The sequence below is a fragment of the Ptychodera flava genome, chromosome 2 (genome assembly GCF_041260155.1).
Source record: "Ptychodera flava strain L36383 chromosome 2, AS_Pfla_20210202, whole genome shotgun sequence".
Lineage (NCBI taxonomy): Eukaryota > Metazoa > Hemichordata > Enteropneusta > Ptychoderidae > Ptychodera > Ptychodera flava.
This window is the reverse complement of record NC_091929.1, coordinates 1,443,208-1,463,689: the sequence shown is the minus strand read 5'-3', so window position 1 is coordinate 1,463,689 and position 20,482 is coordinate 1,443,208. Positions and strand designations below refer to the sequence as shown.

The 20,482-nt window shown below is 36.4% G+C and overlaps 1 protein-coding gene across 2 annotated transcripts in view; it reads left to right on the top strand.

The window, feature by feature from the left end:
- The window catches only part of LOC139151037 (cyclic AMP-responsive element-binding protein 3-like protein 2), an 81,387-nt gene that overhangs the window by 40,974 nt on the left and 19,931 nt on the right, over positions 1–20,482 (top strand). For both annotated transcript variants that reach the window (XM_070723565.1, XM_070723572.1), the window contains exons 2-4: positions 6,285–6,483; positions 9,198–9,443; positions 16,279–16,538. In XM_070723565.1, coding sequence (XP_070579666.1) covers positions 6,285–6,483; positions 9,198–9,443; positions 16,279–16,538 — 705 coding nt within the window. The remainder of the gene's footprint in view (positions 1–6,284; positions 6,484–9,197; positions 9,444–16,278; positions 16,539–20,482) is intronic.

Genomic DNA, 20,482 nt, shown 5'->3' with positions numbered 1-20,482 from the left:
TGACTGAATGCAGCTTAGAAAAAAGCCATCCTACCGTGGAGCGCTGACTGAATGCAGCAGAACTACACTGTAGTTGCAGTAATGTACACTTCCAGAACTATAGTCATGTCATGAAAGTACAGCAGTTGTATCACTGTCAAAGTAACCTTCCTTGGAAAAGTGAAAAGATTGCTACATTGTCATACGCATTGTAATGTTGTAGGACTATGATTTCTACTATAGGATTTCATCTCAAAGATTTCCCAGTCTTCAAAGACTTTTCTCATAATGTATTCAAATTTATTCCTTACACATAATTAAATGTTTGCTTATTAAAAAGGATTTGGTGATACCAATTTTCAGGGCTTACTTACTGTTTTAGTTATTTTCATGTTGTTGTTTTTTTAATTACAGAGAACAAATGTAAAAGCAAATTTTTAATGTTCCTTGGTGCATGACTGAAAATGGATATTGTCAAAAATATTCTGGCTGGAATGTCTGTTGTTCTCACACTTTAAATCTCAGCCATGTTGTCTCATGTTTACCAGTTTGTATCATTCAAAATTTTCCAAATAAAGCTAGAAAGACATGCCAACTTTACAATTTACTTTCAAATTAAATCAGACAATCTTGTGGAAAATTTCAATAATTGTTTATATATGTTGCATTGATGATGTCCTCAGTACAAAACTATGTAACAAAATCAGCCATCCTTTAAACCTTAAGAATGAAGATTTGTTTTTAGTAGGAAGACAGTCATGGCAAACATTAATTGAAACCTATAAAGAATCTGATGTTCGCGTGTGTTTGTCTGACATGTTAAAGCATACCCAGATTAATGTTCTCTCAATCGTGTCCTCAGCAAAAAGGTGTCCAGAAATTGAAGTGACTGTCAGCAAAACATGAAAGTTACATGTTGATTGAAACCAAGAGTTGTCCTCATGACGTAGTCACATCAATTTGTCTTTCAGGACTTGGATGCAAAGCTAATGCACCATTATTATGCAGTTCTGCTGAAAAACACTTCTGAAATAAAGCCATCATCAAACATCAAACTGTTATTACATTCCTAGTTGTACTGCTGGTATAAAAAGTGATACGAAGGTCAGTGATTTAGGGACCGTTGCATGGGATGTCAGATAGTTCATAAAAACTAAAAGGGGATTGTTAATTTTTTGTCATTCCAGAAAGATCTATTCCTGCTTTTTCTCAATTTAAAGCACCTGTTTCCACACTTGTGTGAATATTTATACAATTACTTTGAACAAATAAGTAGAAACACCAAATGAAAATGTTAGTTCTGCGCAAACTGAAAGCAGTTATTCAATAATAAGAACCTCTTACTGGCTAATGGAGATTGTGACTTTAACCAAAATGAATGAACAACATCCGGAAAATTGAACAAATAACCAATCTTTCACAAACCATTGTGCTTTGTAGACGTGTACATGTATGGTGGTACCGTAGTTAGCTAAACAGTCACCACCGTACAAGCAAGAAATGACTCAGGGGAAATCACTTTAGAATATAATGCACACGTCAATATTTTGTATCCAATGGCATTAAATGAAGTACTATGATTATAATAAAATATCTTTCAAAGTTAATGTTGTCGTAGACGGTGTCAGAATACCGGAAACTAGAATCGGAAGTATTTACCTTGCTAATCACACTATAATTGTGTCATGTCTTGCAGGGTTCGCAATATTTCCAACCTGAACAAACATATTCTTGTTTAACATGCCTTTGTTTCTGCGCAACAGGTAGGAGTGCATAGCCATATGTCTTTGAACACTTACACGTCAAGCTGATTGGGAAGTGTTGTCTTAAATTTATAACAGGAGGGATGTGACAACTCATTGGTCAGTGTAGTGGTGTGCCTAGAATACCGCCCAGAGTCTGATAGCAATGTAAACATGACTGCACAGCTGGAGTGTCTCAAAGCCAATGTAGCATTGGTTGATAGATGTTGTGTTAGCTGTCTGAGCAAAACTCAAATAATTTGGTAAAAAGTCGGATGCTCACTTTATTTAGCTCACTGGTTCTCATATATTAGCTGTTGTCATAGCAATGTTTGTCTGTTGTCAGTCTGTGGTGCAATATTTCAAGAATAGCTTATTGGATTGGAATCAAATCTGGTTCATAGAAAGTTGACGAAACATGCTGTGTATTCTGAAAATACTAGGATACAGTAGTACATGTAATAACATTATCAAGGATTTCTACATCACTAATTACAAATTTGCATATTTTTAAATGGGCTTTCACAATTTGACTTATAAAATTTGAAGGGCATGACCAAAGAAATTAAACTTTCTACATGAAGTGATAATTCAATGATATGACAACAGAGCAAGAAATTTAGGATTTTCATTTCAGCCAATTACTTATTTGTATACTTAGCAATTTTTTCAGTTGAAGCTATACATGATGAATATTTCTTATGATGTTGATTAGTACAATTTTAATAAAGTTACAAACCTTCTGGCAATAATGTTAAATAAAAGTGTCAATTTACTGACAACTGCAACATATACTGAAACACGGGAGCATTTTCATTTCATATGTGGTTGATGAGCTGGATGATGAAACCTCCATCCTCCAATATAAATTTTAGACTCGCATAAATCATTTGTTATTGCTGGAGTTTCATGTCCTTAGACCTAGTTAGTAATAGATGATAGACATTGCATACTGTGGAAGCATGGCTGATGCTATCTTTTTCTGTAGTGGAGGTTTGAGTATAGCAACTTTAATAGCATTAATCAAGTAGTCATTGTTGTGAAATTGACTGTCAATTGGTTCGTAGATTGGTGGAGTGTTCTTTGAAGACAAATAACCATTTTTAGCTATATGCTTCCGCATGTTTAGATTGAACACAAGAAACAAGACAGCTTGAGATTAGATTAAAGACAAAAATCTTACCCGTATTAGATCTTTGCAAGACAAGGAGCCCATGACATCATTTCCAAAGTTTTTATTTTTTTTCCCGTCAAAAGCTCAGCTAGGGAATCTGTCTATGGATTGCATATTGTGTCAGTTCGGAAAGATGTGCGCGAATGGCGAAATTTGACTCTTTTTTCATACCTGGTGATCAGGGGGCCATTTCGCACCCAAGCCAGGCAGTAGTATTTACATATTGACCAACAGGTACAATTGACGTAATTTGTTCCACGCTATTGACATGAAAGTGTACTTAGAGCAGTCCTCGCATAAAATAGACCACAAACAAAGTCAGCTATACAAACAGTGCTCACAGACGCCCAGTAAACACTGGCAAGGAAGCCACACTGGCGGACCAGCTGCAGGGATTTGTCAAGTTGCTTCTAGCGAGGATAGTGTTGACCAGAATTCAGAAAGTGATTTCGAGGGGAATTGGCTTGACGGCACATAGGCAACCACAGGCATCCTGGACAAGAAGCTCAAAATCAGAGTCGGATTCTGACTCTGAAGGACAAAGCGCGCGGGGACACGTTAATAGAACAGATTGGAAAGTACGATGAGGCTAAGTTTCATCTCTTTGTATGAAATGAGACAGTATCAGTCTTAGTTTGAACTTTTCACGGTTGATTTTTAGTCCCCACGGACCGTCCGGGGGACTTTGGTCATGTCTGTGCGTCCGTCCGTGTGTGCGTGTGTGCATGCGTCCGACCATCTGTGCATCCGTCCGTCCGTTCACGCAAATATGTCAGAGATGCCTTGAGCGATTTCATTCAAACTTGGTACAAGGATTACCTCATATGTCATACACGATTTGTTTTGTGATACGATCCAATATGGCCGCTGTGCACAAAAGCACAGTACACCTAATCAGATAGCCGATAAGTCATTTTAATTTACTCGATAGGAGCAGCGGTCAGCCGTACACGACATGTGACTGTCGGTGATCTTGTGATAAGATCATTTCACTAAAAGCAAACTGAAACATTTACGCACAAAGCTTACAATGTTCTCTCACACACTGCGCGCTGGATGTATGTTTTGAGCAAAGGAAGCCCTTGCCTCACACCTTTATGGACATGAGATGTGAGAAGGTGTGAAAGACTATTTGCCTGTATTAAGATATGTCGTCGGCTGAACTTCGAAAAGCCGAAAAAAGTCGAACGAGTTGGGCTAGGGATACATGCTCACCCGTAACTTTTACTTGCCTTTTATCTGGACAAAGTGGGCAATATGCTATGCAAGACAGTGACATAAGCTAACTTCAAGACCAAAAGAGTGATTTTATATTTGGTTGTATGGGCATGTCATAGGCACTTTAGATGACTATATATTATTTATAACTTCAATATTAGTATAGATTATGCCATTTTGCAAAAAAAATGCCAAATTATGACCAAAATGATAGCACAAACTGATGATTGATCCTGCGTCCATGGTGAAAACAAAAATTAATTCATTGATGCTTTGTATATCTTCAGTAACATTTATGTTTGTAGAGTAGGCGTGAGAACTATTCTTGTTTCTTTTAGCAGTAACTCTAGTAGCCTTTTTTACTTTTACTTTTAGCTCCTGATTTTGGTAAATGATGTAAACATTTCCTTTGAGAATACTTCCCAAACACACCCCTGTGAAGGACAATTTGAATCACAGCTGTTGACTACATTTTAGATGATCATAGTGAAGTCTCTGTTTCTCAATAAGAAAGCTTTAATTTCCCCATTTAAATTTCACAGAGAAGCTTCTTGGTCCCTAGGTTTATGAATTCTATCGTCAATTTTACAACCACCTTGACCTTGATTTAAATAGATGACATCGTTCTTGCATTGCAGTATGGTACAGTTATAACCTTGACATACAGTTTATGGACATGCCATACAGATGAAACTTTGAAAAGCAAAACTAGGTGTTGGTGCTGGTGTCTATCAACAGTTTTGAGGAGTATGATGTTGTGACATACAGTCGGCTTTCAATTTATATCCACATGCTGAGTAACCAGACCAGGGGAAAATTTGTTTTATTGCCTTATGCTTATATCGTTGTCTGGTGTTTGCCAGTGTAGAAAGTTTGCATGCCAACATGAAGATCTAATAATACTCTATAGGAGTCCTGCATAGACTGGGAACAAAACTTGCACATACTTGTCATAGTGTGGCCTTCTTAAACTGAGGCCGAAACTTTATGTGAAATGCAAGCTGGTGAAAACTATACCAATGGACAGGGTCAGTAGTCATGACTGACTTTCAGAAAGAGGAAATCATTGTATTGTACAAATTGGGCATCTATGACTTGAGTAGGTAACTTCTTTAGTTACTTGGCTTTATGCTACATTAGGTTCCACATTTGTTCAGCTTTCACCAACTGATGCATCAGGCAGATTGGTTGAAGTTCAGTTTGGTGGCCTGACTTTAAGCCTTTTCAAGGACCTTATCTTGAAAGCCCTGACTATCTCATTTTGTGTAAAGTTGCAGATCAGAAGTAAAAGTTGCACTGGCCAGAATTTGGTCCAAGGAAAGCATGTAAGCTAGCTATCATCAGGCTTGAAGGGGTTGTAACTGTCAGCTACCATGGAAGTTAATGGTTTTCTCTCATTAACTTGGCAAGGGACCCTTTTCATCTTTCAGAAAAAAATAAATGGTTCCTCTGTCATCAGAAGACGTGATTATAGCAGTGGTGGTGGCATTTAAATTTGTTAAACATTCACTCAGAATGCATTTGATTGGTTTGGCATTTAACTTTTCAAGGATGTAATTGGTTGACACATTGTAGATTGATTAATGGGATGTTTACAGAGTAGGAGGATGACATGTTTCTAGGTATATTCCAGAGAGGAGATTGTTCTTACAGTCTACTTCATGACAACTCTTGCAGAGGAACCTTCACAGATGCTGTGAAGCTCTTGGTTGTCTTCCCAAACCTGAGGATCTCCATTTGTATACAGTGTCTTCAATTTCAAGTTGATTTTTATCCTAGGGACCTAATCCTCATGCAGTTTACAGACTTTCAGTGAGAGACTAACACTAAGGGAGAACTGTGACATTTGATATGAAATTGGATACGCGGTTGTGTAGCTTACTACAGAGAGCTCAACCACAGCACAGCTAATAGTCTTGGTACAGCTAGCAAGATTAACAGTGGTACAGCTAGCAAGATTAACAGTGTTGGCAACAACCTGCTGCTGAACCTCAGAATCAGACATTCCCTTGCACAACAAGTTGGCTGTTTTTTGAAAGGCTACTTTACTGCTTCTCTGAAAAAGTTGAAATTCATCTTGCAGTTTGACTTCAGCAAAAGTCTTCAGTAGAAAGTGTAACGTACAACATTTGTTGACCATGTCTGGGTTTCAAATCTGTTCATGGTTACAGTCACTGTCAAGTGGGATGGAGGATCTACCGTCAGACTGGCTGAACAACATCTTCGAAGATCCACTGCTGACAGACAAAGTGATCAGTGATATAGTTCCAACTCCTCACATCCAGGCTGATCATAGCTACTCTTTGATGACTGAACCAGCTCCACCATCACCATTATTGCCAGGATACCAATTGGACGAGTTTGGAAATGGTGAGATATCCACAAAACCTTTTCTTCAGTGATCCATACAATTTAATTGTATCATAGGAATTTCCCTCCTGCTACCTCATTACTTATATTCAAGTGTTTTTATTTGTTTAATAGAGATATTGGCTTACAATATGTTATGAAGAGTGTTCAACCAGTTTATTCTTTCATGAAATGTTTTTTGTAGGTGTGTGCCACAAGTTTTTTCTTGGTAAAAATATATTTATGGCACAGAATTCTTGATTATGGTGTAAACATAAAACTATCTTACAGAAACAATAAGAATTATCTGTATAAATTTCTCTCAATGGTATTTCAGCATTACCACGTTCACTGGTTGACTGCCTATTGATGAAGTAGATTCAGTTCTAGGTATCACCCAGTATAGTATCTCTTAGAAAAGGTGTATCAACAGATGTTCTGAAAATAAATCAAAAGTACATGTATTCTGTGATCTAGCCATATTACATTCAGAAGTCATACCAAACTGCCAAGCTTGTTGACCAGTTAATAAAAAGATAAGAAACCAATCATTTCTATAGAAACAGTTGCTAGGAAATGTTTCACTCTTGATGTGTATCAACCGTACACACCACACACAGGTTCACTTCTACTGAGAATCTGTGAAATGAAAATGAGTCCTAGAAAGTCCTGACAACTGGTAATTTGTCCGTAATTTTCAAAACTAACAAAATGATCTTTCATGGTATCGTAAAAATGATTATTAAATGTGATATTTTGTTAAAATGATACCTAGAAAACTATTTCAGACCTCAAAAACTCCTTGAAAATGGACCCTGTCAGTGGTGCATACTGTTTTATTTTCATGACAACTTTTGATCACATTTTATGTATGCGGTTTAAGAAAGCATCGGAAGTGTGGCATAAACTGTCTTGCCCTGTCTGACTACATGTAAATAAATGTGTAGTTCCTCATAAACAGTGATGCTCTAGGAATAATCCAGTTGTTAACTTGTGTAAATTACAAGTTGAAATCATGTCCCAGAATAGAGAAGTTGCCAGCTTCTTGCTATGAACATTGGTGACACAACTTTGAATTCTTGACTCTTTTAAGTTGTATTCTAGATTATGTTATGTGGATCATAAGCATTCTATCTGATCTTATATCCCTACCATGACCTAAACTATAAAGTAATTAGATTTTCAGAAATAAGCTTGTGCCAAATATCTTTGTAACATTCAAAATAGATAACGTTTCAAAGTTTCCTGTAGTGAAAAGTAATTACCCTTACCCCACCCTACTCCAGGCAAGTGATATTGCTTGTCAAGAGGGGATCAAGTAATAGAATCTGATGAATGACTCCTGTTATATGAGAAAGTTGGATATTTTATGAAGCTTTGGGGAGGGGAATTGTGAAACTGCTGACATTGTTACAAGTAAGATCATACTGAATTTCATAATATAATAAAGGTAAAGTTAGTCTGCTCAATGATCATATACACTTCTGGAGACAATGCTCAAATCCAATCCTTAATATTTTTTTTGGCAGGGATTTGTGTTAGACTACTCAAGGAAAATTTATCAAACCTGCTGTGCAAAACTTACATAAAAACCAACCAAGATGACATATTTCAGCCTTGTCCTTTGCCACAAAGTGCATACAGGGTATTCAGTTTACTATTTTAGAATCTCTCTGATTTTTAGGATTTTCAAACCTTAAGACACATAGACCAAAATACATTGACCTAGACTATCAATTCTACTTATATAAATTTAAGGATTTTTGCTTTCTTTTGAAAATACTTCTGTTGACAATGATAAGAGTAGCGTAATACAAGTAAACGTAGATTATCAGAGTTGATGTACTCTGCCATTATACAAGTGAAACTGTAAAACTAGCTAAGGCTAATTTGATACACCAGAAGGTCAAGGTATCAGGTAAGTATAGGTGAAAGTCTTTATTCTTACGTGATCCAAATATGAATTAAGTATATCCAGTGGAGTTTTGCTTCATAGATGATCCTGATGTGAAGCAAGTATACGCAAAGTCTTTATTCTAAGATGATTTTCATCCCCTGCATTCAATGCAAACAGAACTAGTTTTGGAGTTTAGCGTTTAATGAGATAATATTATGTATTTCCATTACTGATTGCCAATATGCAAGCCAAGACTTTTATATATACTTAAAAACTATCTACTGTTGATTGACCAATCAGAGTGCTCAATTCAGGGTGTTTTATTTACTCATAAAGCCTTGGTCACCAAATTCCAGAAACGAATGACAGCGCCGTAGTAAAGTACTGTCCAATCAAAAGTGAACATGTCATATTCTGTAGACATCTGGTATGTTTTAATATTCAAATTTGGTAACACAGCGGAAACCAGCTGCAACACAAAATCTGCTGTGCCCTAGGGCATTTATATAATGTGCCCTAGGGCATTTATAGGATGTTCCATTACATTGGAAGGCTATTTCACAAAAAAAGTTTTAATTCATATCCTAAACATGTTACATTGATAAAGGGACGGTTGACGTAAACACATTGAAAACGAAAATATATCAGTTAGGGGCGATAGTTTTTAAGTCGGATAAAACCCTCGTACTCGGGCTCTTCTGGTATATAAAGTCCAACCCTACAATAAATGTCTCGGCCTGCGGCCTCGACATTTATCGTTGGGCTGGACTTTATATGCCAGAAGAGCCCTCGTACTCGGGCTTTATCCTATACATCATTCTCATTGTATTCTACATAGACATGGATTCTGATGGACTCTGCTACTCCAATACCCCACCAGAAAACATGGCATACACCATCAAACAAGAACCACCGATGGAAGACTATGAACCAGCACTAAATGTGACCAGTGTACCAATGACTACAGAACCAAAAATTCAGATGACCACAACTCCTATCTTTACCATGTCACAACCTAAACAAAGATTACAATACAGAGTGAAACCAGAACAGACAGACAATGATTCTTCACTGCATGACCCAGGTAGGTTTATTTCTTGTCAAAATTCAGAACATATATGCAATAATCATTCATGCAGTCTCACCTTCAATTAGACTAGTGCCATTAAAAGTGTTGTGAATCAGAATATATCCAATAAATATATCCCCTTCTGTTCAACTATTTGTCCAAAATCAGGAGAGATGAGCCATTGATCAACAAGGATTTTACAAGGTGATGGAAATAGTTGAAAACTTAGATTCATAGCAGCATTTAGGCTAGCGTTGGCTCATGCTGGGGATTACACTTGCTTCATCCATTGTATATCAATTTCCACCTAAGTCTGACTCACCATACTTTAGTATCCAAGCACAAATGTCATCTTGTCTGCATCCAATTACACTGTGTGGAATGCGGTAAACGATACCAAGTGCTTTGGTCGTTAAACTGTTCCAATGATTTAATGCACAGCCAGGACGAAAACCAAAGAAAGTGCAGATTTATATAAAGCTCCATAAGCTGTATCTTTTGGCTATTTTTTCAGAACTTTTGTTTTATGGTTTCCCTACACTTTTTTGCATTGAACCGGGGCCCTAAATGAGTATTATCTACATTGTTATTGTTGAAAATTGTATTCTGGTCCGAACTAGAATTCATTTGTAAACAATAAATAATGATCACTACACACATACAAGCTGTGTTCACAAAAAGAATACTCTAAATTTCAGCATGACAAATGGATTAGGGTCAGATACAGTAGTTGATATTCAGAAGCAGAATAATACTCAAAAACTTGCCACAAGTTACAGCTTATGTCCCTTTAAACCATCTCATTGTAACCTGATTTGTCAGTCTCCAGGAACAATGACAATTTTTATGGATACTTCCCAAAAATACTAATAAAATATCCTTATTATGCAGTTGAATGAACACAACTTTTTGTTCATTGTACTAATTTACTGCTACACAGTCCAGATTACTGGGGAAATTATTCTTTAAACTTGTACAAATAAAAACGTGTGCTCTGTAATAAATAAAACTATTAAATGCAGTTAAGAGAGTTGTTTTTACCTGTATGTTTGACACCACGTCATCAAGTGGCCTATAGACACTTAACAATGAGGAGGCATACTGAATATTTATAGGATGTGGTACAAGAATAATATTTATAGGATATCATACAAGAATTGTCCTAACACACAGAAAAGGAAATAGCTCGTTAATAACTGACAACAAATTATCTGTTAATTCAAGGAGCTTGTAAGTGATTGTAAATACCAAAATAGAATAACTAGATTGGTTTCAACTTACTGTGTTGAATGTTACATTTGTATTGGTATTCATTAATCAGACAACATAATAGTCATTATCAGACCAATAATTTTCAAGAATAAAATGTGCTATGAACAGTTTGACTCTTTGGAAAGAGAGATTGTGATATGTTTGGGTGATCATTAAATAGGCCAATGAAGAAGGAGAGATAAAGATATAAACTCAATTGGCCTAGAGAAATGCAAAACCCATAACAGCAATAGTATGGGATATTGAAAATCAAGAAAATAAAATACATTAGCCAATGAGAATCAGGAAGGTATGAACAGAATTCAATTGTCCAATTGGAATGAAAGAGAACATTAGTAATGTGTGGATTGGCCTCTGAAAGTCAAAAACAGCACCACCAACAACCAGCTCATACAACGAAAATCAAGAATAATATCAGAAGTGTGTAGATGGACTAATGGGAATAATATGATTAACATGAATGGCCAATAAGAATCATAAAATATTTGATTAATAATAAGGAAAACCAACGAGAATCAAGACTTGCATAAGCTATGATTACAGTTGAGGCCATTATTCTTTGTTGGGGCAAGTTGGTAATTACCCACCAATTTAGCTAGCCAAAAACAATACATCATGGGAACTTCATAAAGCCAAACTCTGTTTTCCTCTCTTGAGCAGCAAGATTAGATCCAAACAAACACAGGGGTAACAAATTTTACAGCCACCAATGGTGGTCAACCAAGATGAACCATAATATACTCCATTGTCCGCTTCATGTTTCAGTAATTTAGCTGGTTAGAGGGAACTTTGGTAGTGATTTTGTATGTGTGGATGTGTGGCTCAGTTCATTGTGTAGTATGTTGAACATTATTCTGATTGCCAGCTGGTTTTTCACAGTACAAGTATTCTAAGGAAGTTATTCTGTCAATATTTCAATGGCTGAAAGTGAGATGGGCGATGACATGCTAAAGTGCTGCCGTGTGTGGTTATTCTCTGAGCAATACTTACCATAGTTTCAACTTCATGTAGCTTTTAGGATTATTTTCCTTGTTAAAATATCAACAGATTTTGTCATCTTGTCTCAAATTTTGATGGAGTTTCCAAGACAGACTATAAAAAGTTGACTTTTTATGAGTCGCTGAGTGGTTTTGAATTAGACTCCTGTGAACCACACAGTAAAAACTGGCTTTTGAAAGATCAATGTACATGGGATGATCTCAGACTTTTGTACAAAATACCATGTTCTATAATGATGTTACTTTATACAGCTTTTTCAAACCTTGTGACATGTATGTGTATTTATCACAGAAGACATGGCACAATATGATCTCTTAAGATCTTGTTTTATTCCTTAAAGTTTTCATTCCCCAGTCCAGTACCCTTTTAATGAACCTACATGAAAATGGTTCATCCTGGTTATCAGATCACCATTGCTGGCTGTAAAATTCATTACCCGCTGTGTTGTTAAGTGTTAAGTGTTCCCTTGGTATATTGGGATATGGCTAGCTAAATTGGTGGTAATTACCATCTTTTCCCACGAAAAATAATGACTTCAACTGTACCAAAGACAATCAAAGCCCAATATAATTTGACAGTTTCAGGTTTTCTGGAAACTGGGATGATTGGGTCAAGATAATATTATCCATGACTCTTTAATTTGGCAAATTGTAGCACACCATCAATAATGATATGATATCAATTTCTGCCAAAGTAATGCAGAAATAGACATGATTCCACAGGTGTACTTGTTGAGATCACCAAGTATTATTTCAATAAACACTTAATAGTTTTGTAGGAAGGTGATATCTAAACACACAAAAAAAATAAACTGGAGGGCATCATTTTTAAGTAGTGCTACATTTGCAGTTCATAAACAGTTTAAAGATCACTAGGCATGAAAATCAGTTATAGTAAAGGTGTCAATTTCTGGCGAGTGTCTCCTTGTGATCTTCCTGCTCTCCATAGGAAAAGGATTATCTACTTGAAAAAGTACAATTTTTTATGAGGGTACGCTACTTTTTATGCACTTCTTTATTTGTTAAACATGAGTATCATGCGCAGGTGTATTTTCTACGGGTCTTTATCAATCATACTCTTATGGGAATTAATGATTTATCATGATAAGAAGGATTAAAGTTGCTAGTGTTTAAAGATCCGGCTATCCCAAGGTCCTACAGCCAGGGTTGTTGCAGCAGGTTTGATTGGTTTACTGTGTCCATGGAAACATGGTTAAAATGTACTTCAACTGATTCATCCATGAAAGACTAGTTGGGTGTGTCAGGCTAAGATCACAAATATTTACAAAGACCAGAAGTTCCTTGTTATGGCATCTTCATAATTCATACATGAAGTTCTCATACTTGCATTAAAAGTGAATTTGCATTATATTTTCATCTGTTTGAAAATTAAGAGCAAACATAAGCTAGAAGTTAAAAATAACAACTGTGTCTGCTGCAAAGCAGTCAGTTGATTTTATTTTTTTTTAACAGGTTAAAGTGTAGAACGTTTTTTACAGGAATTTGAATTTGGATCTGATTCACAAGTAGGCTATCTACAAATCAAGGAATTAAGGGCCATTTTCCAAAAGAAATTTGCTAAACTGTCTTCAGAATCATGCCTTCAATAAATGAGTTTGATCATTTGAGTATGCTCAGTAGTACAAGAATAGGTTTTATACATTGGGTCTTTTAGTTGAGATGGATCAGTTTAAAACTCATCAGTGAAATGCCATGACTTTCAGGGATAGAATTTCCTAAACAGTCATAAGAGTGGTGTAATCAAAGCTGAGGGTTCAGATAACGTGGTGCATATTGCATGTGTCTGGCCAGCAATGTATAGCCAGAAGTTGAATGTTCTGAACACTTGTGGGAATAAAAAGGACATAAATTGAAATAGGGAGACCATGAAAATGAATTTTATGATTAAAATGTGTTACAGCTCTGAAGGACTATGTGGATTCTTAATGTCTTAATAAAATTGCCATAGCGGTGCTCTCACATTTCACAAAGAGAGGACCTCTTGAACATTGAGCACTTTTTTGGTGGTGGAGTATCTCCATCCTAGCAACCCTAAGGATACTCAGCAAAGCTATTGAAAAGCGTTCATATGTCAAAGGTCATAGAGCTGAAAGCAGACTTCAACTAACACTTTGGTACCAGTTCAGTATGCTCAAGTACAACACGTTATGACGCAAGGAAATTTCTTCAGAAATGATATCTAGTCTTGTTTCTCCCACTGTTTGTTTGTTCAATTCAATTACAGTTAATGAGCATTAGCATATTGACATTGTAATTTATGCCCATGAGGTTTTTACAGATTACATATATATATATTTAGGGGTTATTACACGAAGTTTGGGCGATACCGCGTCGTATTCGAGTGATGTGTCCGTATTTTGACGAGTTGCGCAGCAACGAGTCAAAATACGGACACATCACGAGAATACGACGCGGTATCGCCCAAACTTCGTGTAATAACCCCTTTATCATACATGCATGCTTTGGTTATGACTGTTTTCCTACAGACGCTCCGAAATTAGCGACGAAATCAACTTGAAATCGACCTTGCTTCCTCCAGGCTGTACTTATAAAAAGTTGGTTGCTAAGGAGTGATGACAACCGTATCACTTCTTGATATTATTCCGCTATTGGGCCATTCCACTTCAAAGGAGGGTTTATGGAGCACTTTTAAAGCAAACAATTTAAATATTACGATGTTGACACAGGTTTTCACAATTGAAGAAGATTTATTTTAGTTTAAAATGACGGTGGATGTAAAACATAGGCGGGAGTTTGTAAAATGGGTGTGTTTTCGTGTTTTGATACATAATCTCATCCCTGCGTGAAAGTTATGAGGCCGCCAAAATCGGGTCAAAATACTCGCGCCACGCTCAAACTCTATCGAGTATGAACAGCTGAGAGCACAGAGCAAGCAGCTCTGCGACATCTATGAATGCACATACAGTGGATATAATACCCGTACCAGTCAGTTTATCTCGAAGAATTATACATGTTCCCAGACGTCAAATATGCCGAATTTACCATCTCAGTAAGCGGATTAGTGAAAACATGAAGTGAGTACACTGTAAGCTGTAGTGTCGTAACTCGTTCGTGATTTTGTTGCTGTACGAATAAAACATTTCAAAGGTATTTCCGTCGTCTGCTCGTATATTTTCGTTCCTGGCTTGCCTAAATAGAACTAAACTTCCTTTAACAAAAGCGAAAGTTTACTTTTCCTAGATGGTAACATTGTATCTGAAACCCGCACCGCATCGGTGCCACCAGACACGAACATGACCTGTGCACTGACAGACAGGTACAAATATCAAACATCATGTGCACCTTCAACCTTGTCTGTCGCGAGTATTTTCGTGCGATCGATTTCGTGGCTCATTTACGACTGTAAACGATGTAATTCACCGCTTGTAATTCAAGCTCATCAACAGGAAACTTGTCGTAAAGCGATTCTATCATGATGCTCTGTCAACCGATATCTTTACGTGTAATCATACATCCATGGTGTAATCTTCAGCAGCGTAGACGCACGAAAACACTGCCGCCACGGGACCGGCCGTGAATTGACAGGTGTCGGCAAATTATACAAATTTTCAATACGTTCTGGTTTGTTTGTATGATTTTGGTACAACTGTACTTGTGCCTAAGTGTAATGCCCATAAAGTGACTGCAAACAACATAATTTTGACCATAATCATAATGACATTTCGGATTGTCATTTGTCTTATTCGCTCAGCTGCGATGGTCATGCATACAGCGAAGGTCACGCGTACGCGTCGCTGTAAGTAGTTCGGTTACAGTGAAAATATAATTCGTATTTTCACTAGTTAAAATATGGGCTCATATCAGTACCGTCTGAACAATAGAAGAATGGCAATACAGGCATAGCATGTATGATAATATATATATATATATATATATATATATATATATATATATATATATATAATATATATATATATATATATTTGCATATTTGATGAACTTTCATAATTAGTGTGATATGTCTAAAAATGCTACATCAAATTTGATGAAACGTGGTACAGATGTTGATCTTTCAGTAATTTGATGCTGTGCGAAGATTTGTAGCAGTATCATATCAATTAACTGCTTAATTTCATATTTAATTAGTTTTCATAATTAGGCTGATATGTCAAGATATTATAGTTCAGCGAATTTCAGGAAACTTGGTAAAGATGTTGTTGAGCACAAATTGCTTTGTCAGTAAATTAACCTTTTGAACCCGGCTCGGACAAAAATGTTTGCATGATGTCATAGGGTACCAGGGTGGTCAGGGTGCAAAGGGTTAAGATGTTTGTCCATGCCATATTGATAAATTTGTAATCTACATATTAAATGAACTTTCCCAATTAGAGTGATATGTCCAGAAATACTGCATCAAATTTGATGAAACTTGGTACAGATGTTGATCATTCAGTGCTGTAATACATTTAAGTTACACTTAGCGGTATTGTTTGAATTAATTGCTTATTTGCATACATAATCACCATTTAGTTGCCCAGTGCTTGAGATGAATAAAGTATTGATTGATTGATTGATTAATCGATCGATTGTACTTTCAGCAATGGAACAAGTACAGATGCCACCAACACCACCAAGTAGTACTCCGAGTGACAGTGAAGGAGGTTCTAGTCCACACCGATCATCTGAGCCTGGAAGTCCACCAGCTCTTCTTTCAAAGAAGACCACCATGACAATAGCTCAACCCATACACTCTCAGACACATGTACAACCAGCACAGTTGCAACGCCAGAGACAACAGGAAACTGCACCAGGACCAAAGATTGTACAACATCCAGTTATCACTACACAACTCAACCAGGTAATATTTCTACCCAACACTAACGCAGATGCTACATGTAATGTTTCGCAGGTTTAATAGCTTTGCTAAGTGGATGAATGGCAGTGTCTGTTAATCGTCGTCTGTTGTCCATCGTCTTTTGTTTGGCACCCATCAACTTTTTTCATTCACAGCTTAACATCAAAACAGGCAATCTGATTCTATTAGTGCAAGATGCGAGGTATAATGATATTCAAATATGCAGATTACATTAATGAGCATTGTTTCGGTATTAAAATTCTATGCTAATGACCCGTAATCAATGTGGAATATTCATGTACCTCGGATCTTGCATTGTATAATCTGATTCCTTTAATTTTTGGATTACAGATCCCCAGGAATGAACTTAATCATAGTTGTTCAAATTGTAAAAAATGCAAATTTGTATTTTTAAGGTCAGACAGCTTTAATATTTGGTATACAAGTCCCTAGGGATAACCTTATTTACATTTATTCAAAATGTGATGCAATACGCACATTTGTATTTGTGAGGCAATTTTTGTCAATTTGAGTCAAAAAATCTTTAAAAATCGGAAAAGAGTTCCTTAAGGCCCTTTCACCCCCAGTTCCCTGTATACAGGTCCAACTTTACCATAGAAAACAATGGATTTGGGACAAACCATGGTGGTGAAAGGGTTAGGCCCACAACCCAAAATTTTTTGACATCCTAGATTGAACACTGAATAGTGTATTTTTTGCAGCTATTTTTGGCATTTTTGGTCAGGTTATCCTGAAATGAACAATCAAACTTTGATTCAAAGAGTTCCACCTTCTTCATCAACACGTCTCACAAGTAGATATTCTTAAAAAAACATAGCGGACCTCTTTAGGCCGAGGTCACTTATTTAATAATTCATTCCATTTTGTTTATCAGGGAAATCTCATTATGTACCCGGGCATGGAAATCATAATTTTTAGCTCACATTTGGTTTTACCAATGTGAGTTTATCGTATAGGCTGAAGTCGATGGCGTCTGTGTGTATGTTTGTTTGTATGTATGTATGTATGTATGCACGTGCAGTATGTCCGTCAACATCAAAAACACACAAAGCGCTGCACCTTTCAGCTTGGTATTTGGTGTGTGGATGCATCCTGGACTATAGATGGGATTTTGTTCAAATGAACTCTGCATTGCCAAAATTATGCAAATGAGCTTACAAAATGTGAAAATGGTCAAGAATCAATAACTTGAGAACCGCTGTTTTGATTGCTTTGAAAATTTGTGTGCAAGTACCTTAGGTGAACCTTATACAGTTTTATGAATATTGTGAAGAAATCCTTAAGTTTGTATTTTTGCTGAATTTGTCTCATTTTCAATTAAAATTCTTCTTCTCTGAAACTACCAGCTCAATCGCTCTCAAATTTGGGTTGGTTTTTGCGAGGGTGTTACTCTTCGAATTTGTTGAAATTATGACAAAATTGGGAAAATTACTATTGTGGAGCAATTTTGTTATTTTTGGTCAAAAATTCTCAAACAGTTTTTTCTTTTTAAAACCCCAGGGCAGACAGCTTTTATATTTGGTACACAGACGTACAGAGATGACAATAGAGATATGTGGAAATTGTCCTGAAATATACAAATTTGTATTTTTAAGACAATATTGTCATTTTTGGTCAAGAAAACTTGTTCTCAAAAATTACTTGTTTGATAGCTTTGTAATTTGGTATAAAGTCCCTAGGGATGTTATTAGATAAATTTTATGTTCAAAGTGTTGGGAAACCCCCAAATTTGTATATTTTAGGTAATTTTCTCAGTTTGTGACCTTAAATGACCTACACCAACCCAGGATATGTTGTGAGACAGATTTGAAGGCTGTGAACATAATTTTGCATATTTGGTATCAATTTGTAGGAAAATTTGATCCAGAAAACAAAGCTGAGGTGAATTTATTCATTGCGGACCAATTTTTTGAGAAATTTGGATCCAGGATAATTCCAGATGTTGTAATCACCGCCCACAGTGGAAGGCATTTCACTATCTGTAACTAACTTAAAGGCACATGAGCTGCAACTTTTGACATTATTTTCATGATTTTATATTTGGATTAAAATTAGTTCATAGGAATGTTCTTACTCAGAGACGTTTACTCAAGTATAATTACCCACTGAGTGGGACTACATGGAGAGGTTTCAAGAAGATAAATAATAAACGGGTGCCGCACCCAAATTGGCCGCCTCCATACAACTACATGATAAACAGCGTAAATGGTGCATAGACACATTTGAATCTTTACAAATACAACATGGTGCAACCCATAGAAAGGACGGGAAAGAGATTCACTCCACTTTGACAGACAATTCCCTGTTTTTCACATAACATGGCAATATTTTGAAAATGGCGGAAAATATAAAATGAACAAAAATGTGTTAAATTTCTTGCCTATTCTGCTACAAGCAAACGTTGCTTAGGCACGGTTGATGACTATATCATTCAATTTGCAGATTGCAATGAATATCTGAGGAAATTAGAGGTTGGACAAATTTCGCAGAGTTGCAGCTTATGGGCCTTTAAGTGCTGTTTACATTAGAATACCACTCCAGGTCATGTGACCTATTGTTCTTGCCATCCATTTATCCCTGAAAACACGACTGACACCTATTGTTCTTATGCAAAATAAGTAATCAGTCATACTTTTATTCATATGTAAATAAGTAATCACCACACTTTAATGAAAGAAAATCATTATCATATCAATAAAAGTGTAGTGATTACTTATTTAAATATGAAAAAAAGTATGACTGATTACTAATTTGCAAGAGAACAATAGGTCAAGTCGAGATGTCTAAAGCTTCACACACATTCAATAACAAAATGAAGACAATTTGTTCAACTGATATGTTATATCATCACATTTTATAATTCAATTTTAACTTTTTTTGGACCATGCTCAATGTAAGCAACATGATTTGTATGATGAGACTGTCCATCTTTAGATTCGGCGTCTTCTTGGTTGGACCAATCTTGTCTGTTTTGTTACATTGTTTTGTCGTAACTTGAGAAACTGGTTTACTTACAGATTCCTCTGATTTAACACTAGATGGAGGTGGTAGTAATATATTCGACACATGCTTTTGTTGTGCAGTAGACATACATTTGAGGCGCGTAAACCGTCATCTGATCTTTGACCTGTTTGTTCTTTGATAAGCTGCTCATCAAATCCCTGATGGTACAAATATGTTGCCGCATTCACCTGAAATAATCAAACACAAAACATATGTCACAAATAGCATGGAAATAAGTACAGCCTTTTTGTAACGTTTGTGGAATAGTCGAAAGAAATTCTGTGATACTGCCGCACACACAACAAATTGTTTTGGTCAATGAATTTAATTTTATAGCTTTACAAATTCGTTTTGTGTATAAATATTTAGTAAAAGAATAAATTACCTTGCCAGAATATCCAGTGTGCTGGCAGTCTGGCCAAGCCATGTTGCACATTTGCTTTGTGTAAAGACGTATATTTTTTGGCAGGAAAACTTGATTATCCCTTGGCAAGGGTCATCGATAGTACAATCCCGTCCGGTGTTATCATCGCCAAGTACTTTTTTATAAGTTGAAGTACACATCGTGGATTTTATGCGCTCCGTAGTAGCGGCTGCTCTTATAGGGCAGTTTGCCCGTGTAAAATCCACTTTGGTTGTTTTTACATGGCCGTCCATGGAACTCTAGGAAGTCTCTTGGGTCATCAGATCAGACAAGTTGACAAGGTCCATCTTGACCAGTCGAAAACACGAAAATGGTATTGAAAGCCTGATGCATCCACGAGGCAATCACATGCATCTACAGATTGAATTCCTTCTCGCTAGCCAATAACCAACAAGATAGAGTAAGGCAAGCCATTTTATTTAACCAATCAGACTAAAACAGTTTCCTTCTACACAGGTGCATTATACCACTCTGTAGCCCTTATTCAAATGCAGATTTG